Genomic DNA, 25,202 nt, shown 5'->3' on the forward strand with positions numbered 1-25,202 from the left:
TGCTTTTTATCACAACAGATTCCTCTGTGTGAAATTCGGGCTGTTCGAGCGCGTCGCCACACTACAGCGCCACCCTTTTTTTTTTTTTTTTTTTTTCCTGCGTGTAGTTTTATTTGTTTTTCCTATCGAAGTGGAATTTTCTATAAAATTTTGCCAGGAACAACACTTTTCTTGCCGTGGGTTCTTTTACGTGCGCTACGTGCATGCTGCATACGGGACCTCGGTTTATCGTCTCATCCGAATGACTAGCGTCCAGACCACCACTGAAGGTCTAGTGGAGGAGGAGAAAATATCGGCGGCTGAGCCGTGATTCGAACCAGTGCGCTCAGATTCTCTCGCTTCCTAGGCGGACGCGTTACCTCTAGGCCATCACTCCACTTCGCATGAATGTCACACTGAAACCACTTCACCAAGGTTTTAGTAGCAGTCAAGGGGTTAAACAGTTGTGACCTCCCCTACTTAACGGCCTTATCAGCGGCAGACACACACACACACACACACGCATTGGAACAAGGATGTTTGGCCAAGCGGATCTCTCCCATCCCGTACAGGAAAAAGCCGCTGCCCCGTGATATCACATGCAGGGCCAGCAAAAGTCATGCGTGTGCCTGCCCTGCTGGTGACTGTGTGTGTGTGACGTAACGAAGTTATGACGTTCTGTAAGAGCCTGCACGCCTTAGTCAGGAGATCCACAGACATAATGTTGTTAGTCTGTCCGTATGAAGTCTATAAAGACTGCATGCATAAAAGAAGTTGACAAGGGCCACTTCATTTTAAAGCGGGGCATCTTTTTCGTTAAAGCGATAATGAATAAATAAATAAACAGATAAATAAGTAAATAGATATATAGATATACAATAGATAAATATATGAATACATACATAAATAAATGAATGAATAAATAAATAAATATACAAACAGATGATAAAAACATAGATAATTTGATAGATAGATAGATAAGTAAATAAACAAACAGATAGATAAATAGATACATAAACAAACAAACAAACAAACAAACAAATAAATTAATGAATAAGTAAAGGATGATTTTAATCATGTAGACTGCCAATATACTGCCCAAAAATATATACATAAACAAACAAACAAATAAATTAATGAATAAGTAAAGGATGATTTTAATCATGTAGACTGCCAATATACTGCCCAACAATGGCTTCTCACTGAATGCAAATACGGCTGTTTCATAATAGATAAATTAATGAATAAGTAAAGGATGATTTTAATCATGTAGGCTGCCTATATACAGCCCAATACTGACTTCTCACTGAATGCAAACACAGCTGTTTCATGCACACGTGCACCATGTATAGCATGAAAAATGCGTTTGAAAAAATCAATGTTCAGCTAAATATTCAAGTAGTTTACACGTGATAACAGTGCATTTTCATGAATTATATGGAAAAAAAAACAACAACAAAAAACAAAACAAACCCCCCCCAACCCCCCCCCCCCCCCCCCCCCCCCACACACACACACACAAACACCTTTAGTTATGAGTAGTGCTTATTTGCTTACATTGGCTACACACGCCGCTGTTTGCCGAAAATGCTGCATCATTTCACGTTGCAATCCCCAAGACGAAAACTGTATGAGTTCCTATGCAAGTGTTCCGTAAATTTTTGTGAACCCTGTATGTCTGTGACAACAACAGCAACGCGGTAAGGATGCATGGCCTGCTCAATCGGATGAGCAGCTTTTGAGAGAGTTCGCAATCAAACTGCGAGTTAGACCGGAGACATTGTCTGGGTTTCTTTTCTCGTTGGAATCGCAGACATCCAACATTTTCGCTAACGTGTTGGCGTTCTGGTGGTGTCACGTAGTGGTAGCGTTATAGGTTCCCAACGTGTGACTCGACGTAAATGTATAGGTAACTGAGTAACTGGCCCCACTGTTTATGAATGACAGCAAGAGAAATCTAAATAGGTTGAGAACGAAAGCCAGGAAGTTGTTGATAAGCTCAGCTTCTTTTTAAAGCCATTATTCTATTTATCTAAGTATTTATCTGTCTATTTTCTTCCAACAGCACTGCAAATAATTCTCTCCGTTCTGTGCCCGGCAAGACTTTATAATCATTTGTGTGGTGAAAATCTCCACACAGATAATTTTCTGACGCAAACAAATTACGTGTTCTGCGACAAATGATGTCATGGGATGACGTTTCCGAGCTGATGTGCAGTCCTGCTTCGCGACTCGTTGAAATCTTCTGATAACACTGGAAGTGTTGGTAGTGTCTGGGTCGAAATCAACTCGCTTGTGTGTGTGTGTGTGTGTAACGGCGGCAAAACTTTGCGAGAAGGAGGGCGAAAACAATGTTTCATTCTTTTCTTTGGTGTTATTCTTCAATTTATTTATATCATTATTCGTTTGCAACGATCGTTGTGAGAAAACCCGCCTCGCCCTACTAGATCTACGTTTTGTGCCAGAATTGACAGCGTGTGTGTTTGTGAGAGCAAGACTGTTGGCTGGTTGCCTAGCCTCGATCCCGTGGTAGTAAAGAAAGAAAAAGACAGGCAGCCATTTTTTTTTTTTACAGATCGCAAGATGGTGGTGGGCAAGGCTCTGTGTTTTCTGGCCCTGGTTGTGGCGCTGAGTGTTGCACGGGGACAGGTGCCGCTAGGGGTGGCTTCTGCCGCCGCCTTCGTTGCTGTCTACCTGGCCACGGGAGGATGGAGGTTCCTGCTCCTCGTCGTGAAGACCTTGCCGCGGGACGCCAGGTGAGAGATCAGTGCCATGCTGTGGTGAGCTAGACGTTGAAAAAAAAAAGGGGGTAAAGGTCTCAGATTGTTTTCCTTGCTATGTTTTTTGACAGAACCTTTTTTTTCTCTTTTTTTTGTGTGTGTGTTAAAAACAACGTTTTAAATACATTTGCCTAGAACCAGTAAAACAATTTAAAACCAAGTGAACCAAAATAAAACGTTTTAGGACCGTTTACAATCTTATCTGGGAAGGCGTTTACAGTCAGGGGGCGGTGAATTCTTCATTTCCACTGCGTCTAGAGCGCGGAAAAGTTAGGCTTGTGTGTGTGTGTGGGGGGGGGGGGGGTGTTGAGGGGGGGGGGGGGGACAGTCCTCTCCTGCCGCCGGTTGAAATTTCTCGAACTTAAGAAAACGGAGAGAAACACACACACACACACACACAAAGAAGAAAGGGAGAAGAAAAAAAGAGAGAAAAAAAAAGAGGACAAATACATTTTTTTAAATGAAAGAAAATATTTAACATGAAAAAACGTATGTAGTTTTTGTGTGTGTGTGTGTGTGTGTGTGTATGGTTTATCGTATATGTGTCGATATATTGAAAGCCAATGAAGAAGCGATAATGAACATCAAGAAGAAGAAAGACAGAAAGTGCACCATGGACTACATGAGAACATGCAAACACACACACACACACACACACACACACACACACACACACACACACACACACACACACACAAGAGTTATTTAAAAATGTCTGCAGTCTTCTTGCTTTTCATCAGTAACGCCTTGATTAATTAACATCTTTCCTGGGCTTTTATTTTTTCTTCCCCACCCCTCCTCTCTTGTCTAATCACCGACGCCGAAGAGAGAGAGAGAGAGAGAGAGAGAGAGAGAGAGAGAGAGAGAGGAAAAGGAGAAATAAATTAATTTAAAAAAAGAAAAAAAGAAGAAGGTGATTTTCAACTCCTGACTCCGGTGGGCTGATTTCAGGGGACTGTACACGCTCATCAAAATCACCCTGCAAGTGAGGTACCACACCAGGGCCAACTCCACCACGGCATCTCTGTTCCAGGTATACCCACGGTGGACTGATAAAACGCTGCAGATCTAACAGCTTCAGTGGGGCTTAATTCTTCTTCTTCTTTCTTCTTCTTCTGTATTCGTGAGCTGCAATTCCCACGTTCACTCGATTGTTCACGAGTGGGCTTTTCCGTGTATGACCGTTTTTACTCAGCCATGTAGGCAGCCATACTCCGCTTTCGGGGGGGGTGGGGTGGGGGGGGGTGTATGCAGGGTATGTTCATGTTTCCATAACCCACCGAACGCTGACATGGATTACAGAATCTTGAACGTGCGTTATTTGATCCTTCTGCTTGCGTATACACACGAAGAGGGTTCAGGCACTAGCAGGTCTGCACATATGTTGACCTGGGAGATCGTAAAAATCACCACCCTTTACCCACCAGGCGCCGTCGCCGTGATTCGAACCCGGAACCCACAGATTGAAAGTCCAAGGCTTTAACCACTTGGCTGTTGCGGCCGTCGGGCTTTATTCTAAATAAGACTGCATTGGAAACAATTTCAGTATGACGTACTTTTGAATAATGCAGATCTCTCTCTCTCTCTCTCTCTCTCTCTCTCTCTCTCACTCGACTTCTTTATTTGTTGCATGTCATTGTAATCCCTTGACTGTAACACATAATCTTTAAAGCCTTATCATGTAATCTTTAATCCCTTATCTGTCACGCGCCATTTTCAATCCTTTACCCATGACATCAGTTTTAAGAGCCTCACCCGTCAAACTTCAACTTTATTCCTTAGCCTGGTACACGCCATGTTCAGTAGTAATCTCTTATTTTTGTCACACATTAACCTTTAAGGTTTAACCATCCTTTACCTGCCACGTCACCTCTAAGAGCTTTACCTGCCACACGTCATCTGTAAAATCCTTACCTGTCACACGTCATCTGTAAAATCCTTACCTGTCACACGTCACCTGTAAAACCCTCACCTGTCACACGTCACCTGTAAAACCCTTACCTGCCATACGTCACCTGCAGAACACTCACCTGTCACACGTCACCTGTAAAACCCTTACCTGCCATACGTCACCTGCAGAACACTTACCTGTCACACGTCACCTGTAAAACCCTTACCTGCCATACGTCACCTGCAGAACACTCACCTGTCACACGTCACCTGTAAAACACTTTCCTGTCACACCTCACCTGTAAAAACCCTCACCTGTCACGTCACCTGCAAAACCCTCACCTGTCACACGTCACCTGCAAAACCCTCACCTGTCACACGTCACCTGCAAAACCCTCACCTGCCACACGTCACCTATAAAACCCTCACCTGTCACACTTCACCTGCAAAACCCTCACCTGTTACACACGTCACCTGTAAAACCCTCACCTGTCACACGTCACCTGTCACACGTTACCTGTAAAACCCTCACCTGCCACACGTCACCTGCAAAACCCTCATCTGCCACACGTCACCTGCAAAACCCTCACCTGTCACACGTCACCTGCAGAACCCTCACCTGTCACACGTCACCTGTAAAACCCTCACCTGTCACACGTCACCTGTAAAACCCTCACCTGTCACACGTCACCTGTAAAACCCTCACCTGTCACACGTCATCTGTAAAACCCTTACCTGTCACACGTCATCTGTAAAACCCCCACCCGTCACACGTCACCTGCAGAACCCTCACCTGTCACACGTCACCTGCAGAACCCTCACCTTTCACACGTCACCTGCAGAAACTTCACCTGTCACACGTCACCTGTAAAACCCTCACCTGTCACACGTCACCTGCAAAAACCTTACCTGTCACACGTCATCTGTAAAACCCCTTACCTGTCACACATGATGTGTAAACTCTTACTGCCACACGCCATCTGTGAAAAATACAGCAACCTTACCTGTCACATGTCTTCTATAATCCCATCGTTGTCACTCGTTATCTGTAAAACCCCTTCCTGTCACCTCAAAAAAACCCCAACCTTTTCCTGTCACTCACCTGTAAAACACTCAACAAGGCCCAGGTGGAAAAGGACCCTCAGAAGCCCTGCCTGATCCACGACGACCGGACGTGGACCTTCCAGCAGATGGAGGACTTCACCAACCAGGTGGCCAACGCCTTCCAGGGGCTGGGGTTCGGGCCCGGGGACACGGTGGCCCTGTTCATGGAGAACTGCCCCGAGTACGTGGGCCTGTGGCTGGGGCTGTCCAAGGCGGGCGTGGTCACGGCCCTCATCAACTTCAACGTCAGGGAGGAGTCCCTGGCCCACTGCATCAGGGATGCAGAGCCCAAAGCCCTCGTGTTTGGTGGCGGGATGGCTCAAGGTAGGGAGGAGGAGTTGGTGGGTATGGGGAAGGATGGGGGTAGGCATGGGGGAGGGGGGAGGTGGGGGGAGGCGGGAGGGGGGGAGGGCCGGGAGGTAGAGGAGCAGAGATTGCAGAGGGGTTGGTTTAGTATGGCTAGCGCGAGTTGGGTCATGTTGTTAGACAGGCCAGGCGTGTCTGCTTTTCGTAGATATGGTGTAACGTGTTTGGATTTTTGTTTTGTTGTTGCCCCGTGCGAGCACGTGTGTGTTGTGTGCTATATCGTGGCGAGTGTGTATGCGTACGCTTGTGAGTATGTGTGTGTGTGTGTGTGTGTTTCTCTCTGTGTGTGGGCGCGCGCGCGTGCGTGTGTGTGTGTGTGTGTGTGTGTGTCTTTAGCTGTGGCAGGCATTGTGCCCAAACTGCCGCCGGACCTGCAGCTGATGTGTCTGGGTAAGCTGGAGGTCACCGACCTTGACCCCTCGCCCACCCAACTGGAGCAGCATCTGTCGAAGTCCAGCACCCAGCCTCCCCCTCCTCCTGCTACCCAGCACAAGTTCAGAGGTTAGCCTCTCCCACCTCCCCCTCCCCCCCCCCCCCCCTCCCTATCTACCTACCATGTTACACCTCCTCTACTTCTGCAACACCGAGATTATCGTGGTTCTGCCGATAAGGATCGATTCCCCCTTCACACACACACACACACACACACACACACACACACACACACGAGGAAGATATGCAAACATTCCCAGAGAAGACAGGTTATGTGCTACATGTGAAGTTGTTGAAGATGAATTACATTTCTTAGATACGTGTATCTTATTTCATAATTTGCGAAACCATCTAATCACAACTATACAGCAGTATGATCATCAATCAAATGTGATCTCTAGAAAAATACAAAACAATATCCTAAAACCAAGTGATTTATTCACCTGCGATGACTGTCAAAAAACACTCGCCAACTATGTATTTCAGTGCATGCGTATTAGATGACCGTTTATTTCTTTGTTCCCTTTGTTCTTTGTTGTGTCTGTTAATCCTTCGGGATTTTATGACAATAAATGAAGTCAAGTCTAGTCAAGTCAAGTCACACACACCCATGCACACGTGTGTCACTGGGCATAATACTATTTGGTGTTTGTTCAACCACCACCACTGCCTGATTTCTAACACCCCCACCCTCATATTGTACTATAAAACGTTTCTTGTGCAGAATAGATGAATGTGTATCCGTAGAATAATATAGAATATGATGTCTTTATTACCAAGTGTACCAGGGTCACAAGGAATATTTGGGAGGGGGGGGGGGGGGGGGGGGGGCGGGGCAGTACATAACAAGGTACGAACATAAATCGAAAATCATAGACAAACACTGTATGTGTATCCGTATTAGCAAAAACAGAAAGAAAAACAAGATAGATAAAATGAATACTTTTTTTCAAAGTGTTCATTACCCCCCCCCCCTTCTTTTTTTCTTTTCCTGTCTATTTCCCCATACAATTGGACAGGTTTTTTTTTGTCCATTTTCCACTGACGGGCGCAATAGCCGAGTGGGTAAAGCATTGGACTTTCAACCTGAGGGTCCCGGGTTCGATTCTCGGTGACGGCGCCTGGTGGGTAAAGTGTGGAGATTTTTCCGATCTTCCAGGTCAACATATGTGCAGACCTGGTAGTGCCTGAACCCCCTTCGTGTGTATACGCAAGCAGAAGATTAAATACGCACGTAAGAGATCCTGTAATCCATGTCAGCGTTCGGTGGGGGTATGGAAACAAGAACACACCCAGCATGCACATCCCCGAAAGCGGAGTATGGCTGCCTTCATGGCGGGGTAAAAACGGTCATACACGTAAAAGCCCACTCGTGTACATTACGAGTGAACGTGGGAGTTGCAGCCCACGAGCGCAGAAGAAGAAGAAGTCCATTTTCCACGAACAAAGCATTGATCGATCTGACCGTTTCTCTCTAAAATGTCTATTGTGCATTCCCCACCAGACAAACTGTTCTACGTGTATACGTCAGGGACAACCGGGATGCCCAAGGCTGCAGTAGTGACTCATACCAGGTAATGATAATAATGATAGAATAGAATGGAATAGAATGTGCTTTATTACCAAGTGTACCGGGGTCACAAAGAATATTGGGAGGGGGTGGGGTGGGGAGGGGGGGGGGGATAGTACATAACAAGATACGAACATAAATCGAAAATCATACACAAACACAGATACAGTAGAAAATAAGATACATACAAGTGCATATCAATATAAAAATTTGTGCATACTCACGCATGCACGCACTGCACACACACACACACACATGCACATGCACACGCACTCACACGTTTCAACAGAAACCGCATATTACATGTGGATGGGGTTGATGACTGGATATTCAGGTAGATGGTTGTTGGTTGCCCAATTCTATTTATCACAGGGCATTGACTGCTTTGGGGTAAAAGCTGTTGGCGAAGCGATTGGTTTTCGTCCTTATACTTCTGTACTAATAACAGTAGTAACACTATTAGTAGTAGTAGTAATAATAACAACAATGATAATAATAATAATGGGTGGTATTTGTACAGCACTGTTCTCTGGGTTAATTTAGACACTATGCGCCCAGTAAGCCTATTTTTGATGTCAACAAAGTACAACAGAAATAGGTCATAACTGTAATGATAATCCACCACGGGAATACATTTTCTCACCTGGTGCAGTTGCACAGAAATGGTTTACTTTCAACAGCAATTGACCACTTAATGGCGACAGGTCATACTATAAACGACTATGTTATTTAGACTTGGGAGCGAAATAATTACGTTGCTTTGACTGAAATAGAGATAGGTTCTTATCACAACGAGTGTGGTTCTTGTGTTAAAAAAAAAGAAAAAAAAAGTTGTACAGCCTTCCCAAGTTTCTTAGATTTTTGTTAAGATAAATGGTGTTTTCTTTCCAGCACGACATGAATCACACAAACCAGATATTGATTAGTTTTGATCGGCATCTACTTGGTGGTGTCTGTTTCAAAGTTCATAATTTTTCGGACGTAATTTTTCGGACGTTTCGAAGACAACTTGAAATTCACACCCAGTAGTTACCACGTTACATTCCTCAGCTGATTCCCCTTAACTCACTCAGTACGGCCAGTCCTCTCTTCTCCTCTGCACAGACCCCTCGGATGTCCAGTGGGTGTCTGAATGACCCAACCTTTAGCTTCCGTCGTCAGAATTGTGGTATTCTTTGTCAACATTCACCTCTTCAGTGTAAGAGCCTTCCGCTTGCAATATTTTGATGATGGTAATTGGGGTGAAACGCTGTTAACGTCGTCTCTTTCGCCGTTCGTATGGAGAGAGTTAACGCAGTGGTACATTGCAGGTTTTTCTACATGGCCTACGGTGTGAATCAGTTCTTCGCCATCACGAGCCGTGACGTCATCTACGACACCCTACCGCTGTATCACACCGCGGGGGGCATTCTTGGAGTGGGGCAGGTCATTCTGTGCGGCGCCACCGTCGTCATCCGCCGCAAGTTCTCCGCCAGCCAGTTCTGGAATGAATGTGTCCGGCACCGGTGTACGGTGAGTCACGGAGGGGGTGGGGGGTGGGGTGGGGGGTCTGGGGGTGGGGTTGAGCGCTGCTGCTCACCGCACTGCTCACTTTTTGGAGTGTTCATGTGTGGAGTCAGTGTTGTGAAAAGCGAAATCGTCGGTTTTGAGCCGTGTCTTATGTCTTTTGCGTGTTGTTGTGACCTGGGAGAACCAAGGATGGCCCATTTCAGCCCGTACCCAAGAGCGCGACTCTAGCAGATAATTATTTTCAAGAAAGGACGTGCAGCAATTCATGTTCCTTCCAAATATCTTAAAGCCAGTCAGTGTTGTTTTCTTGTGGGTTTTTGGGTGTGGGTTTTTTTGTTGTTGTTGTTGTTTTTTTTTTTTTTGTTTTTTTGTTTTTTGCTCTTGACATGGTGCAATAATTTGATTAAGATCCACGATTTGTGATATGATAAAATCAAGAGAGAGACAGAGACAGAGAGACAGACAGACAGGAAGACAGATAAACATAAACAGCGAGAGACAGAGACAGAGAGAAGTGTATTTGCCTTATGGCCTTTTTTGATTCATTTTTTGTTTGGATTTGAAGCATTGTTTTTTGGGTTTTTTTTCCTTTATACGATTTTTGTAGCCTTGGGGTGATAAATCAAGCGGAATGGCTGGCATCTTCTGCATGGTCTGGTCTCGTTTTCCCTAAGGAGCTAAATGGTTGGGATACTGTGTCATGAACTGTTTTCTGGGTTTGTCTTTGTGGGGTTTTTGTGTGTAGATGTGACAGTTTTGTGTTGAGCATTTGTATGGTTTGACAGTCCTGATATGGCCCTGCGCGGTCGGCTGGACTATAAGCAACAAGAGCAAGAACAGCCCGGGCCCTCAGATTGAAAGTCCAACGCTTTAACCCCTTCACTGCCAATGTCACATTTCAGCACCGGCCAGTAGAGTACCCATGTCACTGAAATGCAACCAGATTATGGCCTATTGCTCTTAGTTTTCGATAGTAGGAGGAGGCAGTAATTGTTTTCTACACATCACAGGGGAATCCCCGGCGATTCTTTGATGCCCATCTTTTCTGTATCTTTTGCGTAAAGGAATGATACACTCTAAACTGACTGGCGGTGAAAGGGTTAATTAACCACTCGGCTATTGCGCCCGTCAAACCTATATGTCACCTCACCGTGCAGGTGGCCCAGTACATAGGTGAGATGTGCCGCTACCTGCTGGCCCAGCCGGCCCGCCCCGAGGAGCAGCAGCACAGCGTGCGGGTCATGTTCGGCAACGGCATCAAGCCCCACATCTGGCGGCAGTTCCAGCAGCGCTTCGGGGTGCCCCTCATCGGGGAGTTCTACGGCGCCACGGAGGGCAACTGCAACATCGGTGAGGGTCCTTGATGTGTGTGTGTGTGTCTGTGGTATGCTGTATCTTCTGTCTATTTTCTTCATTTGTGTTGAAAGGTTAAAAGGACCCCCGAAAACGGAGTATGGCTGCCTACATGGCAGGGTAAAAACTGGTCATACACGTAAAAGCCCACTCGTGTACATACGAGTCGACGCGGGAGTTGCAGTCCACGAACGAAGAAGAAGAAGAAGAAGAAAAGTTAAGGACCTTTTCAACTTTATCACGATCGCACGTTGTGGTCAATGATCGTGGTGGTGATTCGCTCCTGGTTGCTCTTCCACAGTGAACTACGAGAACCGGGTGGGAGCCGTGGGCTTCACGTCCCGCATCGCCCCCTGGCTGTACCCGGTGACCCTGGTCAGGGTGGACCCCGTCAGCGGAGAGCCCGTCAGGGACAGGGCGGGGCTGTGTGTCCACGCTCAGCCTGGTGAGTCGTCGGCGGTACCGGTATCAGCGACAGTAGCAGCAGTAGTTAGTTACAGCAGCGGGAGCTGTGTGAGTAAAAATAGTTACCAGCAGTACTAGGAGTTTCAGTTTCTCGAAGAGGCGGCATTGCGTTCAGATAAATCCATACAAGCCACACCACATCTGCTTGGCAGATGCCTGACCAGCAGCATAACCCAACGCGCTTAGTCAGGCCTTGAGTGCAAGCATATATATATATTTTGGTACATAATCAGAGTGGATGTTCTATACAGAATTTTGCCAGAGGACAACACTCTCGTTGCCATGGGTTCTTTTTCCAGTGCATCAAGTGTGTGCTGCACACGAGAATCTCGGTTTATCGTCTCATCCAAATCACAAGACGCTCAGTTTGATTTTCCAGTCAACCTTGGGAGAAAGGGCGAGACGGGATTCCAGTCCAGACCCTCACAGACTCTGTATTGACAGATGAGCGTCTTAACCACTCTCCCACCTTTCTCCTAGCAGTTCTAGCAGCAGTAGTATAGGTAGTAGTAGTTACGGCAGTGGTAGCACCACCGTTTGGAGTGATGGCCTAGAGGTAACGCGTCCGCCAAGGAAGCGAGAAAATCTGAGCGCACTGGTTCGAATCACGGCTCAGCCGCCGATATTTTCTCCCCCTCTACTAGACCTTGAGTGGTGGTCTGGACGCTAGTCATTCGGATGAGACGATAAACCGAGGTCCCGTGTGCAGCATGCACTTAGAGCACGTAAAAGAACCCACGGCAACAAAAGGGTTGTTCCTGGCAAAATTCTGTAGAAAAATCCACTTCGATAGGAAAAACAAATAAAACTGCACACAAGAAAAAAAAAAAAGAAAAAAAAAAGGGTGGCGCTGTAGTGTAGCGACGCGCTTTCCCTGGGGAGAGCAGCCCGAATTTCACACAGAGAAATCTGTTGTGATAAAAAAAGAAATACAGTACAATACAACAGCAGCAGTAGTAGTAATATTTACAGCAGCAGCAGAAGTAGTAGCAGTAGAAGTATTTACAGTAGTACCAGCAGCAGCATTAGTCGTAGTAGTAGTAACAGGCAGCAGTGGCAGTAGTAATAGTAGAAGTAGCAGTAGTTACGCCAGCTGTGGCACCAGCAGCAGCAGCAGTAGTAGTAGCAGTAGTAGTTACAGCAGCAGTAGGAGTAATAGTTGCCACTAGTACTAGCAGTAGCAGCAGTAGTAGTAATAGTAGTAGTTACAGCAGTAGCAGCACCAACGGCAACAGCAGTAGTAGTAGGAGTAATAGTAGTAGTTGCAGCAGTAGTAGTACCACCACCACCACCAGCAGTAGTAGCACCAGCGGCAACAGCAGCAGTAGTAGGAGTAACAGTAGTAGTTACAGCAGTAGTAGTAGTACCACCACCACAACCAGCAGCAGTAGTAGTTACAGCGGCAGCAGCAGCAGTAATAGTTAAAACACCAGCAGTAGCTGCAATTGTTTAAATTGTGTTGTATTTGTATTTGTTTGTATTTGTATTTCTTTTTATCACAACAGATTTCTCTGTGTGAAATTCGGGCTGCTCTCCCCAGGGAGAGCGCGTTGCTACACTACAGCGCCACCCATTTTTTTGTATTTTTTCCTGCGTGCAGTTTTTTTTTTTTTCCTATCTTAGTGGATTTTTCTACAGAATTTTGCCAGGAACAACCCTTTTGTTGCCGTGGGTTCTTTTACGTGAGCTAAGTGCATGCTGCACATGGGACCTCGGTTTATCATCTCATCCGAATGACTAGCGTCCAGACCACCACTCAAGGTCTAGTGGAGGGGGAGAAAATATCGGCGGCCGAGCCGTGATTCGAACCAGCGCGCTCAGATTCTCTCGCTTCCCAGGCGGACGCGTTACCTCTAGGCCATCACTCCACATTGTTGGTAGTGTTGTTCTTTTTGTTGTTGTTGTTGCATTTTCTTTTTAATGACGTTGTTGATGTTGTCCCCCCACAGGAGAACTAGGAGAGCTGGCAGGAAAGATCGTGAAAGGCAACCCCAGCCGGGAGTTTGACGGCTACGTCAGCAAGAGTGCGACGCAGAAGAAGATCATCCACGACGTCTTCCGGAAGGGAGATACAGCGTTTATGACAGGTGAGAGATAATTATATATACCTGTTGATAACTACATACATTTATGACAGGTGAGGGGAGGGGGCGGGGCCGGATGATGCGCACCCAAGGCTGCCTTTCATGAAACTTGGCGTCAAAAAAAAAAAAAAAAGAAAAAGAAAAAAGAAATGAAAAGACAGATGCACTTCAAGCTGAGTTTGAAAAGGGGGCTTTAAGTAGGTAGTGCACTTTTTTTTCCTTTTTTTTATTATTTAATTATTTTTTTCTTTAAGAGAATGGGTCTGTAAATATAGGAGTTGCAATTTGCAATATGCATTTATTCACCTACTAATGAACTAAGACAATAGAAGATTTGCAAAAAGACCTACAAAACAATTCCCATACAGAACTTGAAGAAATTCACAAAATCTGGAGTTAGGGTCAGTTAGGCCCACGACGGTTTTCATCATCATCATCATCATCATCATCATCGTCTTCTTCTTCTTCTGCTTCTTCATCTTCTTCCCCCTCAACTAGGCGAGACACTGGGGCACCGCATAGTAGAACAGCTCACCAGATTCCTCCAGGTTTGTTTTCATGTAGTGTGTTCAAGCTTTGGTCTCTGCAACAACAGTACGGTGAAGGTTGATTCAACAGACAGCGTGGTTGTGTTTGCTGGTCAGTGTGGTTGTGTTTATTGGTCAGTATGGTTGTGTTTATTGGTCAGTATGGTTGTGTTTGTTGGTCAGTATGGTTGTGTTTGCTGGTCAGTATGGTTGCGTTGTTTGTTGGTCAGTATGGTTGTGTTTGTTGGTCAGTATGGTTGTGTTTATTGGTCAGTATGGTTGCGTTGTTTGTTGGTCAGTATGGTTGTGTTGTTTGTTGGTCAGTATGGTTGTGTTTGTTGGTCAGTATGGTTGCGTTGTTTGTTGGTCAGTATGGTTGTTTGTTGGTCAGTATGGTTGTGTTTGTTGGTCAGTATGGTTGCGTTGTTTGTTGGTCAGTATGGTTGTGTTTGTTGGTCAGTATGGTTGTGTTTGTTGGTCAGTATGGTTGTGTTTATTGGTCAGTATGGTTGCGTTGTTTGTTGGTCAGTATGGTTGTGTTTGTTGGTCAGTATGGTTGTGTTTGTTGGTCAGTATGGTTGTGTTTATTGGTCAGTATGGTTGTGTTTGTTGGTCAGTATGGTTGCGTTGTTTGTTGGTCAGTATGGTTGCGTTGTTTGTTGGTCAGTATGGTTGTGTTTGTTGGTCAGTATGGTTGTGTTTGTTGGTCAGTATGGTTGTGTTTGTTGGTTAAGTTAAACAGGCATTTTGGTTGTGTTTGTTGGTTAGGTTGAACAGGCAGCGTGGTTATTATTGTTGGTTAGGTTAAAACAGGCAGCGTGGTTATTGTTGGTTAGGTTAAAACAGGCATTGTGGTTGTTATTGTTGGTTAGGTTAGACAGGCAGTATGGTTGTTATTGTTGGTTAAGTTAAAACAGGCAGTATGGTTGCTATTGTTGGTTAGGTTAAACAGGCAGTCTGGTTGTTATTGTTGGTTAGGTTAAACAGGCAGTGTGGTTATTATTGTTGGTTAGGTTAAACAGGCAGTGTGGTTATTGTTGGTTAGGTAAAACAGGCAGTGTGGTTGTTATTGTTGGTTAGGTTAAAACAGGCAGCGTGGTTATTGTTGGTTAGGTTAAAACAGGCAGTGTGGTTATTGTTGGTTAGGTTAAACAGGCAGTCTGGTTGTTATTGTTGGTTAGGTTAAACAGGCAGTTTGGTTGTTATTGTTGGTAAGGTTAAAACAGGCAGCGTGTTTGTGTTCTGTTTGTTGGTTGGTTTTCAGGCGACGTGCTGCTGATGGACGAGCTGGGCTACCTGTACTTCCATGACCGCACGGGCGACACGTTCCGCTGGCGGGGGGAGAACGTGTCCAGCAGCGAGGTGGAGGCCTCCATCTCCAGCGCCGTGGGGCTGAAGGACGCTGTGGTGTACGGAGTGCACGTGCCAGGTGAGGGGGGACCAGACATCACGATGGATGGCTGGATTGGATAAACGGATGGCTGGATGGATAGTTGGAAGGATAGATGGATGGATGGTTAGCTGGAGGGATGGATGGATGGAAAGGTGGCTGGATAGTTGGAAGGATGACTGGAAAGAAGGATGGATGGATGGTTGGAAGGATAAAAGGATGGATGGATGGTTGGAAGGATAAAAGGATGGATGGATGGTTGGAAGAAGGGTTGGATAAAAGGATGGATGGATGGATGGAAGGATAAAAGGATGGATGGATGGTTGGAAGAAGGGTTGGATGAAAGGATGGATGGATGGACGGTTGGAAGAAGGGTTGGATAAAAGGATGGATGGTTGGTTGGTTGGAAGAAGGGTTGGATAAAAGGATGGATGGATGGATGGTTGGAAGAAGGGTTGGATAAAAGGATGGATGGTTGGTTGGTTGGAAGAAGGGTTGGATAAAAGGATGGATGGATGGATGGTTGGAAGAAGGGTTGGATAAAAGGATGGATGGTTGGTTGGATGGTTGGAAGGATAAATGGATGGATGGTTGGTTGGTTGGAAGAAGGGTTGGATAAAAGGATGGATGGAAGGAAGAAGGGTTGGATAAAAGGATGGATGGTTGGTTGGTTGGAAGAAGGGTTGGATAAAAGGATGGATGGATGGTTGGTTGGAAGAAGGGTTGGATAAAAGGATGGATGGTTGGAAGAAGGGTTGGATAAAAGGATGGATGGATGGATGGAAGGAAGAAGGGTTGGATAAAAGGATGGATGGTTGGTTGGTTGGAAGAAGGGTTGGATAAAAGGATGGATGGATGGTTGGTTGGAAGAAGGGTTGGATAAAAGGATGGATGGATGGTTGGTTGGAAGAAGGGTTGGATAAAAGGATGGATGGTTGGAAGAAGGGTTGGATAAAAGGATGGATGGATGGATGGAAGGAAGAAGGGTTGGATAAAAGGATGGATGGATGGATGGTTGGAAGAAGGGTTGGATAAAAGGATGGATGGATGGATGGAAGGAAGAAGGGTTGGATAAAAGGATGGATGGATGGATGGTTGGAAGAAGGGTTGGATAAAAGGATGGATGGTTGGAAGAAGGGTTGGATAAAAGGATGGATGGATGGATGGAAGGAAGAAGGGTTGGATAAAAGGATGGATGGTTGGAAGAAGGGTTGGATAAAAGGATGGATGGTTGGAAGAAGGGTTGGATAAAAAAAATGGATGGATGGTTGGTTGGCTGGTAGAATTGATGACCCGAAGGATACATAAAAGGATGGCTGATTGGTTGGAAGGATGGATTGATGGAGAGATAAAAGGATGGATAGATGGTTGGTTGGTTGGATGGATGGAAGGATGGATGGATAGATAAAAGGATGGATGGATGGTTGGCTGGCTGGAAGGATGGATGGATGGATGGAAGGATGGCTAGATGAATAAAAGGATGGATGGATGGTTGGACGAATGAAAGGATGGATGTCTGGACGGATAAAAGAATGAATTGATGGGTGGGTGGTTTGGTGGATGGATGGAAGGCTGGATGAATAAAAAGCTGGCTGGACGGATAATAGGATGGATGGATGGATGGATGGATATCTGGACGGATAAAAGAGTGGATAGATGGATAGTTGGCTGCAAGGAAGGAAGGATGGATAAAAGGATGGATGCATGGCTGGCTGGATGGGTAAAAGGCTGGCTGGCTGTATGCATGTATGAATGAATGTATGTTTGCGTATGTATGCTTGTTTATGTATGGATGGATGTTTGCGTTTGTGTGTGTGTGTGTGTGTGCGTGTGCGTCCGTGTATGTATGTATGTATGCTGATAGTCGTGTCCGACTACAACCATCATAACAGCAGGGGAGACAACTACTGTCTTGATTCTGGGCTTGAATTTGATCATAGTGGATTATAGTGAGCCAGGTTACATCCCCATTCTCTTGGCTCAGAGGCGTTGGGATGGTTTCTGTCGGGTAGCTCGCCCTAAAGGCTGCAGCAGTAAAAGCCAGTGCAACCTTGCCTCCTAGTTTCAGAGACTTTGTCCTTCATTGTCTGGTCCAACTGACAGGAACACCATTGTCCGGTCCACCTGACAGGGACACCGTTGACCAGTCCAACTGACAGGAACACCATTGTCCGGTCCACCTGACAGGGACACCGTTGACCAGTCCAACTGACAAGGACACCATTGTCCAGTCCACCTGATAGAGACACCGTTGTCCAGTCTACCTGACAGGGACACCGTTGTCCGGTCTACCTGACAGGGACATCGTTGTCCAGTCTACCTGACAGGGAAACCGTTGACCAGTCTACCTGACAGGGACATCGTTGTCCAGTCCACCTGACAGGGACACCATTGTCCAGTCTACCTGACAGGGACATCGTTGTCCAGTCTACCTGACAGGGACATCGTTGTCCAGTCTACCTGACAGGGACACCATTGTCCAGTCTACCTGACAGGGCCACCAATGTACAGTCTGCCTGATAGGGACATCGTTGTCCAGTCTACCTGACAGGGACACCATTGTCCAGTCTACCTGACAGGGACACCATTGTCCAGTCTACCTGACAGGGACACCATTGTCCAGTCTACCTGACAGGGACACCGTTGTCCAGTCCAACTGACAGGGAAACCGTTGACCGGTCCACCTGACAGGGACACCATTGTCCAGTCCACCTGATAGGGACACCGTTGTCTGGTCCATCTGACAGACACCATTGTCCAGTCTACCTGACAGGGACACTATTGTCCAGTCCAACTGACAGGGACACCATTGTCCGGTCCAACTGACAGGGACACCGTTGACTGGTCCAACTGACAGGGACACCATTGTCCAGTCCACCTGATAGGGACACCATTGTCCAGTCCATCTGATAGGGACACCGTTGTCCAGTCCATCTGATAGGGACACCGTTGTCCGGTCCATCTGATAGGGACACCATTGTCCAGTCCATCTGACAGGGACACCATTGACCAGTCCAACTGATAGGGACACTATTGTCCAGTCCACATGATAGGGACACCGTTGTCCGGTCCAACTGACAGAGACACCGTTGACTGGTCCAGCTGACAGGGAAATCATTGTCTGGACAACTGACAAGGACATGACACCTTTGTCCGGTCCAACTGACAGGGACACCATTGTCCTGACAACTGACAGACACCATTGTCCGGTCCAACCTGTCGTCTTGTTGCTTGCAGGGTTGGAGGGGTGTGCGGGAATGGCAGCCATTGTGGACGAAGACGACAGCCTGGACCTTGAGGCGCTGACGGCGGCCCTCCAGAAGTCCTTGCCCGCCTACGCCCGCCCCGTCTTCCTGCGCCTTCTGCAGCAAGTGGACACGACAGGTAGGCCTCTGTCAGCACGTGTGTTCACAAGTGGACGCGAAAAGTAGGCGGCTGACAGCACTTGCGTTCACAGGTGGACACGACTAGCTATTAAGAGCACGTTAGTTCGTAATTTTACACACCAAGTAGGCTACTAACAGCACGTTAGTTCATAGGACTACACAGCAGGTAGGCTAGTAACAGCACGTTTGTTCGTAGGACTACACAGCAGGTAGGCTAGTAACAACACGTTGGTTCATAGGTCTACACAACAGGTAGGCTAGTAACAGAACGTTAGTTCATAGGTCTGCACAGCAGGTAGGCCAGTAACAGCACGTTAGTTCATAGGTCTACACAACAGGTAGGCTAGTAACAGCACGTTAGTTCATAGGTCTACACAGCAGGTAGGCCAGTAACAGCACGTTTGTTCATAGGTCTACACAGCAGGTAGGCCAGTAACAGCACGTTTGTTCATTGATCTCCACGAATAGGTAGGCTAGTAATAGCACGTTAATTCACAGTCTACACAACAGGTAGGCCAGTAACAGCACGTTTGTTCATAGGTCTACACAGCAGGTAGGCCAGTAACAGCACGTTTGTTCATAGGTCTACACAGCAGGTAGGCCAGTAACAGCACGTTAGTTCACAGGTCTACACAACAGGTAGGCTAGTAACAGCACGTCATTACACAGTTCTACACAACAGGTAGGCTAGTAACAGCACGTTAATTCACAGGTCTACACGACAGGTAGGCTAGTAACAGCACGTTAATTCACAGGTACATCAACAGGTATGGCTAGTAACACGCACGTTAATTCACAGGTCTACAACAACAGGTAAGGCTAGTAACAGCACGTTAATTCACAGGTCTACAGACGACATTGGGTATGATAGGGAAACTGTTCCGGGTAATTAAACAGTGTCTGCAACTGACAGGGACTAGTTACGGCACGTTAACACATTGTCTCACTAACAGGTTGGCTTGAACACCATTATCACAGTCTACACAACACAGTTGGCCAGTATACAGCACGTTGTTAAAGTCACCAATGGACAGGTAACACACTTGTTCCATTAGGCAAACTACGGTACAATGACAACACCGTGTCATGGTCTCAACTACAGGACTTGACACTGAAACACCGTTGGGTTCTGGTCATTACACACATTGGTAGACAAGGTACAACAGTTGGTTCATAAGGTCACACAATAGAGGGACACTAGTATACAACACTTGTCCAAGTCTACACTGACAGGAACTTGTCCAGTCAACACGGGACATGGCTAGCCAATAGGTAGGACTAGTATCACATGGGCACGTTGTTCAATAAGACATTAAGTCATGAAGGATATTTATGCACAACTATCAAGGACATGACAGCTTTGTAGTCAAACGGCCCTTCTGATAACTAAGACACATTGTATCTTGTTGCTTCATGAGTCGAATCAAATTGTGGACGAACACACACTGACCTTGAGGCGCGACCGGGGGCCAGAGCCTTCGCGCACTACCCGCCGTCATTCCTGCACCTTCCACCAAGGGCAAACATACTTGTACAGCACGTGTGTTCTACAGTGGACCGAAAATAGGGGGCGACACATTGGCAAGGGACACGAACTGTATTAAAGCCACGTCTACAACACACCATACTAGCTATATACAGCATTAGTTGTGGACTCCACAGGTATGAACATTTGTTGATGGAAAAAGGTGAGTTTAGACAGCACGTTAAAAGGATCAGGAACAGGTAGGAGTTATCAGCACGTTATTGGTTCCACAGTCTTGTGGCGATTGAAAAGTTAGAAAGCACGTGTAATAAGGTTTACATCTGGTGAGGTACTGAGAAAGTCAGTATTAAAGGTAAAACAGGAGCTGTAACAGGCAGTTTGATATTGATTCAGAATAGGTAGGGGCTAGTATCCGTTGATTGCAGTAAAAACAGGTGGTAGTAGCAGTTATTAGTCTATCAATAGGAAACAGGCAACACAGGTTACAGACTGAAGGAGAGGTAGAAACAGGTCACTAATTTTAAAGCGTCTGCAAATGGTTGGCACAGCAGTTTATTCTGAATCGGTATGGATTGTCTAACAGGTATTCTGGGAAGGTGGCCAAAAGAGAGTTACAGGTATACCACATGCTTGAAGAGAATCACAGGTACATACAAGTGGCTGTTGCATCGTTATTAGGTTACACAATAGAGGCTGAGCAGTTATTCACAGTTCCAAATAGGCTAACCATTTACAGATATCGAAAAGGTGTAGGATAGTCACAAACAGTGGTTCATAGGTCTACACATAGGTAGACTAGTAGTAACACGTTGGTTCATAGGTCTTACACGAAGGTAGACTAGTAACAGCACGTTGGTTCATAGGTCTACACAACAGGTAGACTAGTAACAGCACGTTAGTTCACAGGTGGACACGAAAGATAGGCCACGAACTGCACATTTTGTTCACAACGACGTGTAGGCTACTAAGAGAACGTTAGTTTTGCAAGTGGACACAACAGGTAGGCTACTAAGAGCACGTTAGTTCACAACAGTAGGTAGGCTACTGGGAGCGTGTTTGTTCACAAGTGTACACAACAGGTTGGCTAACTTTGATTGGAAAGCTTAAAGCGGTGACCAGGTTTTTCATTTTTGTTTTTTACCCTTGACTTGAAGTAGGTGCTAACGTGGTGATAGTCTTGAGATGGCCTTAGTGGTCGGCGAGGCTCTAAGCATAACAATTTGATTTGAGGCTACTAAGAGCACGTTTGTTCACAATGACAGGTAGGCTACTAAAAGCGCGTTTGTTCACAATGACAGGTAGGCTGTTAAAAGCGCGTTTGTTCACAATGACAGGTAGGCTATTAAAAGCGCGTTTGTTCACAACGACAGGTAGGCTGTTAAAAGCGCGTTTGTTCACAACGACAGGTAGGCTATTAAAAAGCGCGTTTGTTCACAATGACAGGTAGGCTATTAAAAAGCGCGTTTGTTCACAAGTGGATACCACTACCTGTGTGCACATTTTATCATCTCCACTATTCGAGTACCTGCTTTTTTTTTTTTTTTTTTTGCTTTAAAAAAAAAAAAAATTCTCAGTTCAAGGTATGCTTCTCTGTCTGTCATGTCTTGTTTTGTGTGTGTCTCTTTCGGACTCTGTTTTAAGACGGGCGCAATAGCCGAGTGGTTAAAGCGTTGGACTGTCAATCTGAGGGTCCCGGGTTCGAATCACGGTGACGGCGCCTGGTGGGTAAAGGGTGGAGATTTTTACGATCTCCCAGGTCAACATATGTGCAGACCTGCTTAGTGCCTGAACCCCCTTCGTGTGTATATGCAAGCAGAACATCAAATACGCACGTTAAAGATCCTGTAATCCATGTCAGCGTTCGGTGGGTTATGGAAACAAGAACATACCCAGCATGCACACCCCCGAAAACGGAGTATGGCTGCCTACATGGCGGGGTAAAAACGGTCATACACGTAAAAGCCCACTCGTGTGCATACAAGAGTGAACGCAGAAGAAGAAGAAGGACTCTGTTTTGACCCTCCCTCCCTGCCTCCCCAGTCCCCCCCCCCCCCCCCTGTCCCTTCTTCTCCCTCTTTTCTGTCTCTTGTTTCTCGGTGTGTCTGTGTGTTTCTCTCTCTGGTTGCCAATGTCTGTGTGTTTGCCTGTATGTCTTGTCTGCAGTGTCTGTCTGTCTGTCTGTCTGTCTGTCTGCCTGCCTGTCAGTCTCCCGCAGTTAGTTGTCACAGGCAACAAACAAAATTATCAACAACGACCCCAGATGGCGTGTTGTTTGTTTTCTTTTCTTTTTTCTTTCTTTTTTTTTTATTAAAAAAAATATTTAAAACAAAAATTGTTATGTTTTATTTTATTTATTTTATTATTATTATTATTATTATTATTATTATTATTATTATTATTATTATTTTCTTTCTTTCTTTTTTTTCCTCAAGGCCTGACTAAGCGCGTTGGGTTACGCTGCTGGTCAGGGCATCTGCTTGGCAGATGTGGTGTAGCATATATGGATTTGACCGAACGCAGTGACGCCTCCTTGAGCTACTGACACTGATACTGATACTGATACTGTTGTTTTCTTCTCCAACAGGACATTGTATTTCTGTTCTAAAGGTACCTTCAAACTGAAGAAGACAGACCTGAGGAAGGAAGGGTTTGACCCCAGTACAGTGACTGATCGCCTACTGTACTTCAGCGCCGCGGAGGGCAAGTACACTCCGCTCACCGCCTCCGCGTACTCCGACATCTGCAGTGGCAAGATCCGACTGTAACACCCGCAAGACTGCTTTGGTAATGTCACAGCTAGCTGTAACACCTGAAAGACTGATGTGGTAATGTCACAGCTGTAACAACTGAAAGACTGTAGTCGTATAATTTCAAAGCTGTAACACCTACAAGGCTGCAGTGGTAATGTCAACACTCACACCTGCAATAATCAGTGGTAATGTCAAAAACTCACACCTGCAGTAATCAGCGGTAATGTCAAAACTGCAACACCTGCAGCGATTTCTTTGCTGTGGCAGGCAAGACTTCAGTCGCAAGATCAACTGTATCATTTGCACGACTATAGTAGTAACGTTCTGTCTTTCCCTGCAAGATGTATATAGCAAAGAAAAACTCTCTTTTTTTCTGCAAGAGGTATAAAAATGGAAATAACAAACAAAAATTGGTGGCATGATGGTCAACACTCCCTCAAGGGAAGCCAGAAGCCAGAAGATCCCGAGCCCGTGGTTCCCAGTCCCACACACCACTCGCACATTTCACTTCCAAACGTGAGTCATGGTCAGAGTGCTAGTTTTTATTTGTATTTGTAATTCTTTTTATCACAACAGATTTCTCTGTGTGAAATTCGGGCTGCTCTCCCCAGGGAGAGACCGTCGCTACACTACAGCACCACCCATTGCTTTGTATTTTTTCCTGCGTGCAGTTTTTATTTGTTTTTTTTTTTCGATTGAAGTGGATTTTTCTGCAGAATTTTGGCAGGGACAACCCTTTTGTTACCGTGGGTTCTTTTACGTGCGCTAAGTGCATGCTGCACACGGGACTTCGGTTTATCGTCGCATCCGAATGATCACCGTCCAGACCACCACCCAAGGCTAGTGGAGGGGGAGAAAATATGGGCGGCTGAGCCGTGATTCGAACCAGCGCGCTCAGATTCTCTCGCTTCCTAGGCGGGCGCGTTCCCTCTAGGCCATCACTCCACATGGGTGTGACTGTGAATTGAGTTTGGACTCCACTCCCTTCACACCCATCCATGCTTGGGGTGAGTTCTTGTCAAGGTCTTCGGTGTCAGCAGAGTCATGGGAGTTAGGGTGATACGATAACCCAGCCCCCAGTCCATTGTCACTGATTCATGTTCAGCATCCTCAAAGCCCGCTCGTCAAAGGAAATACATGACACATACAGAGATGCGCCTGTCAACATTCTACAGGAAAGTTCAATTTAAACATCGGAGAATGTATTGTATATGAGGGGGAACAACACGTCTCCTAACACAACAAAAAACAGAAGATGGAAACAAAAAACAACAGAACTTTTTTTTTTTTGAGTGTGATCCATTTTGTCGTGACGTGACTAAACCTGTATACACTGTGATTATTTCGTGTTACCGCAGATCTTCATTGTTCTGGTCAAGCCAACTTTGGCTCCAAAATCCCCAGTGATTGCCGGGGCGTGGGTACATGGGTGAAGCAGGCGTGTATATACGAAGAATATTGGTTGCTTAAAGATAACTGCAGAGCAAAAATCAGATCATTTATGAAGGGCGAAAACTCATTTAAAATGCACAGAAGCACGCGCGCGCACAAAACACACGTACGCACGTACACGCATACAGGCAAGCACGAACACACACACACACACACACACGCACGCACACACACACGCACACTCACACTCCACGATTGCAAGCAATATACACCAGTGATGGATGGAATCCATATTTAACATACTCCTCACACTTTGAAGTAATTTCAAATGCACACAGTTCAGACTCGATACAAAAACATTGCCAGCTGGTGGTATTTCATGCTAGGACACACACACATACAGACACACACATGGAGCATAACACCCCTACGATCTCACCCAAACCCCGTCTCCCCCACCCTCCCACGAACCAACTTACCCATCTACACACGCGTGCACGCTAACACACGTGCAGCATGTCGCTGACAACTTTTTTTTCTTTTTTCTTCCTGGTTTCGATTTAGGTGGGTGTTCAAATCTATCCCCAACCTCCAAGCCCCCACATTTTTTCCCAGTCTGGCAAAGGTTGGAGGATTGCTAGTTTTACTTTCGGAGGCGGGTGTTTCCCAGGTTACTGTTGCTCACTTTGTTGGAAAGAAAAGAGCTTACTTTGTATTTTTTTAAAAAAAAAAGTGTTTT

At 45.9% G+C, this 25,202-nt stretch overlaps 1 protein-coding gene across 1 annotated transcript; it reads left to right on the forward strand.

Moving 5' to 3' along the window:
• The first annotated feature begins 1,700 nt into the window (after positions 1 to 1,700).
• LOC143275844 (long-chain fatty acid transport protein 1-like) lies at positions 1,701 to 25,181 on the forward strand. Its single transcript, XM_076580133.1, has 13 exons — positions 1,701 to 1,888; positions 2,555 to 2,735; positions 3,711 to 3,792; positions 5,771 to 6,077; positions 6,456 to 6,620; positions 8,056 to 8,125; positions 9,432 to 9,633; positions 10,788 to 10,980; positions 11,285 to 11,428; positions 13,398 to 13,535; positions 15,324 to 15,488; positions 18,687 to 18,833; positions 22,929 to 25,181. The coding sequence occupies exons 2-13, from the start codon at positions 2,563 to 2,565 to the stop codon at positions 23,084 to 23,086; spliced, it is 1,944 nt and encodes a 647-aa protein (XP_076436248.1). The 5' UTR covers positions 1,701 to 1,888; positions 2,555 to 2,562; the 3' UTR covers positions 23,087 to 25,181.
• Positions 25,182 to 25,202: the final 21 nt, after the last annotated feature.

This window comes from Babylonia areolata, chromosome 31 (genome assembly GCF_041734735.1).
Source record: "Babylonia areolata isolate BAREFJ2019XMU chromosome 31, ASM4173473v1, whole genome shotgun sequence".
Classification (NCBI taxonomy): Eukaryota; Metazoa; Mollusca; class Gastropoda; order Neogastropoda; family Buccinidae; genus Babylonia; species Babylonia areolata.

Excerpts from the sequence above, each read along its gene's own strand:
- LOC143275844 (XM_076580133.1), top strand. The coding sequence starts at position 2,563 with ATGGTGGTGGGCAAGGCTCTGTGTTTTCTGGCCCTGGTTGTGGCGCTG. Across the intron at positions 8,126-9,431 it reads GCAGTAGTGACTCATACCAG|GTTTTTCTACATGGCCTACG; the intron begins GTAATGATAATA and ends GGTACATTGCAG. Across the intron at positions 10,981-11,284 it reads GGAGGGCAACTGCAACATCG|TGAACTACGAGAACCGGGTG; the intron begins GTGAGGGTCCTT and ends GCTCTTCCACAG.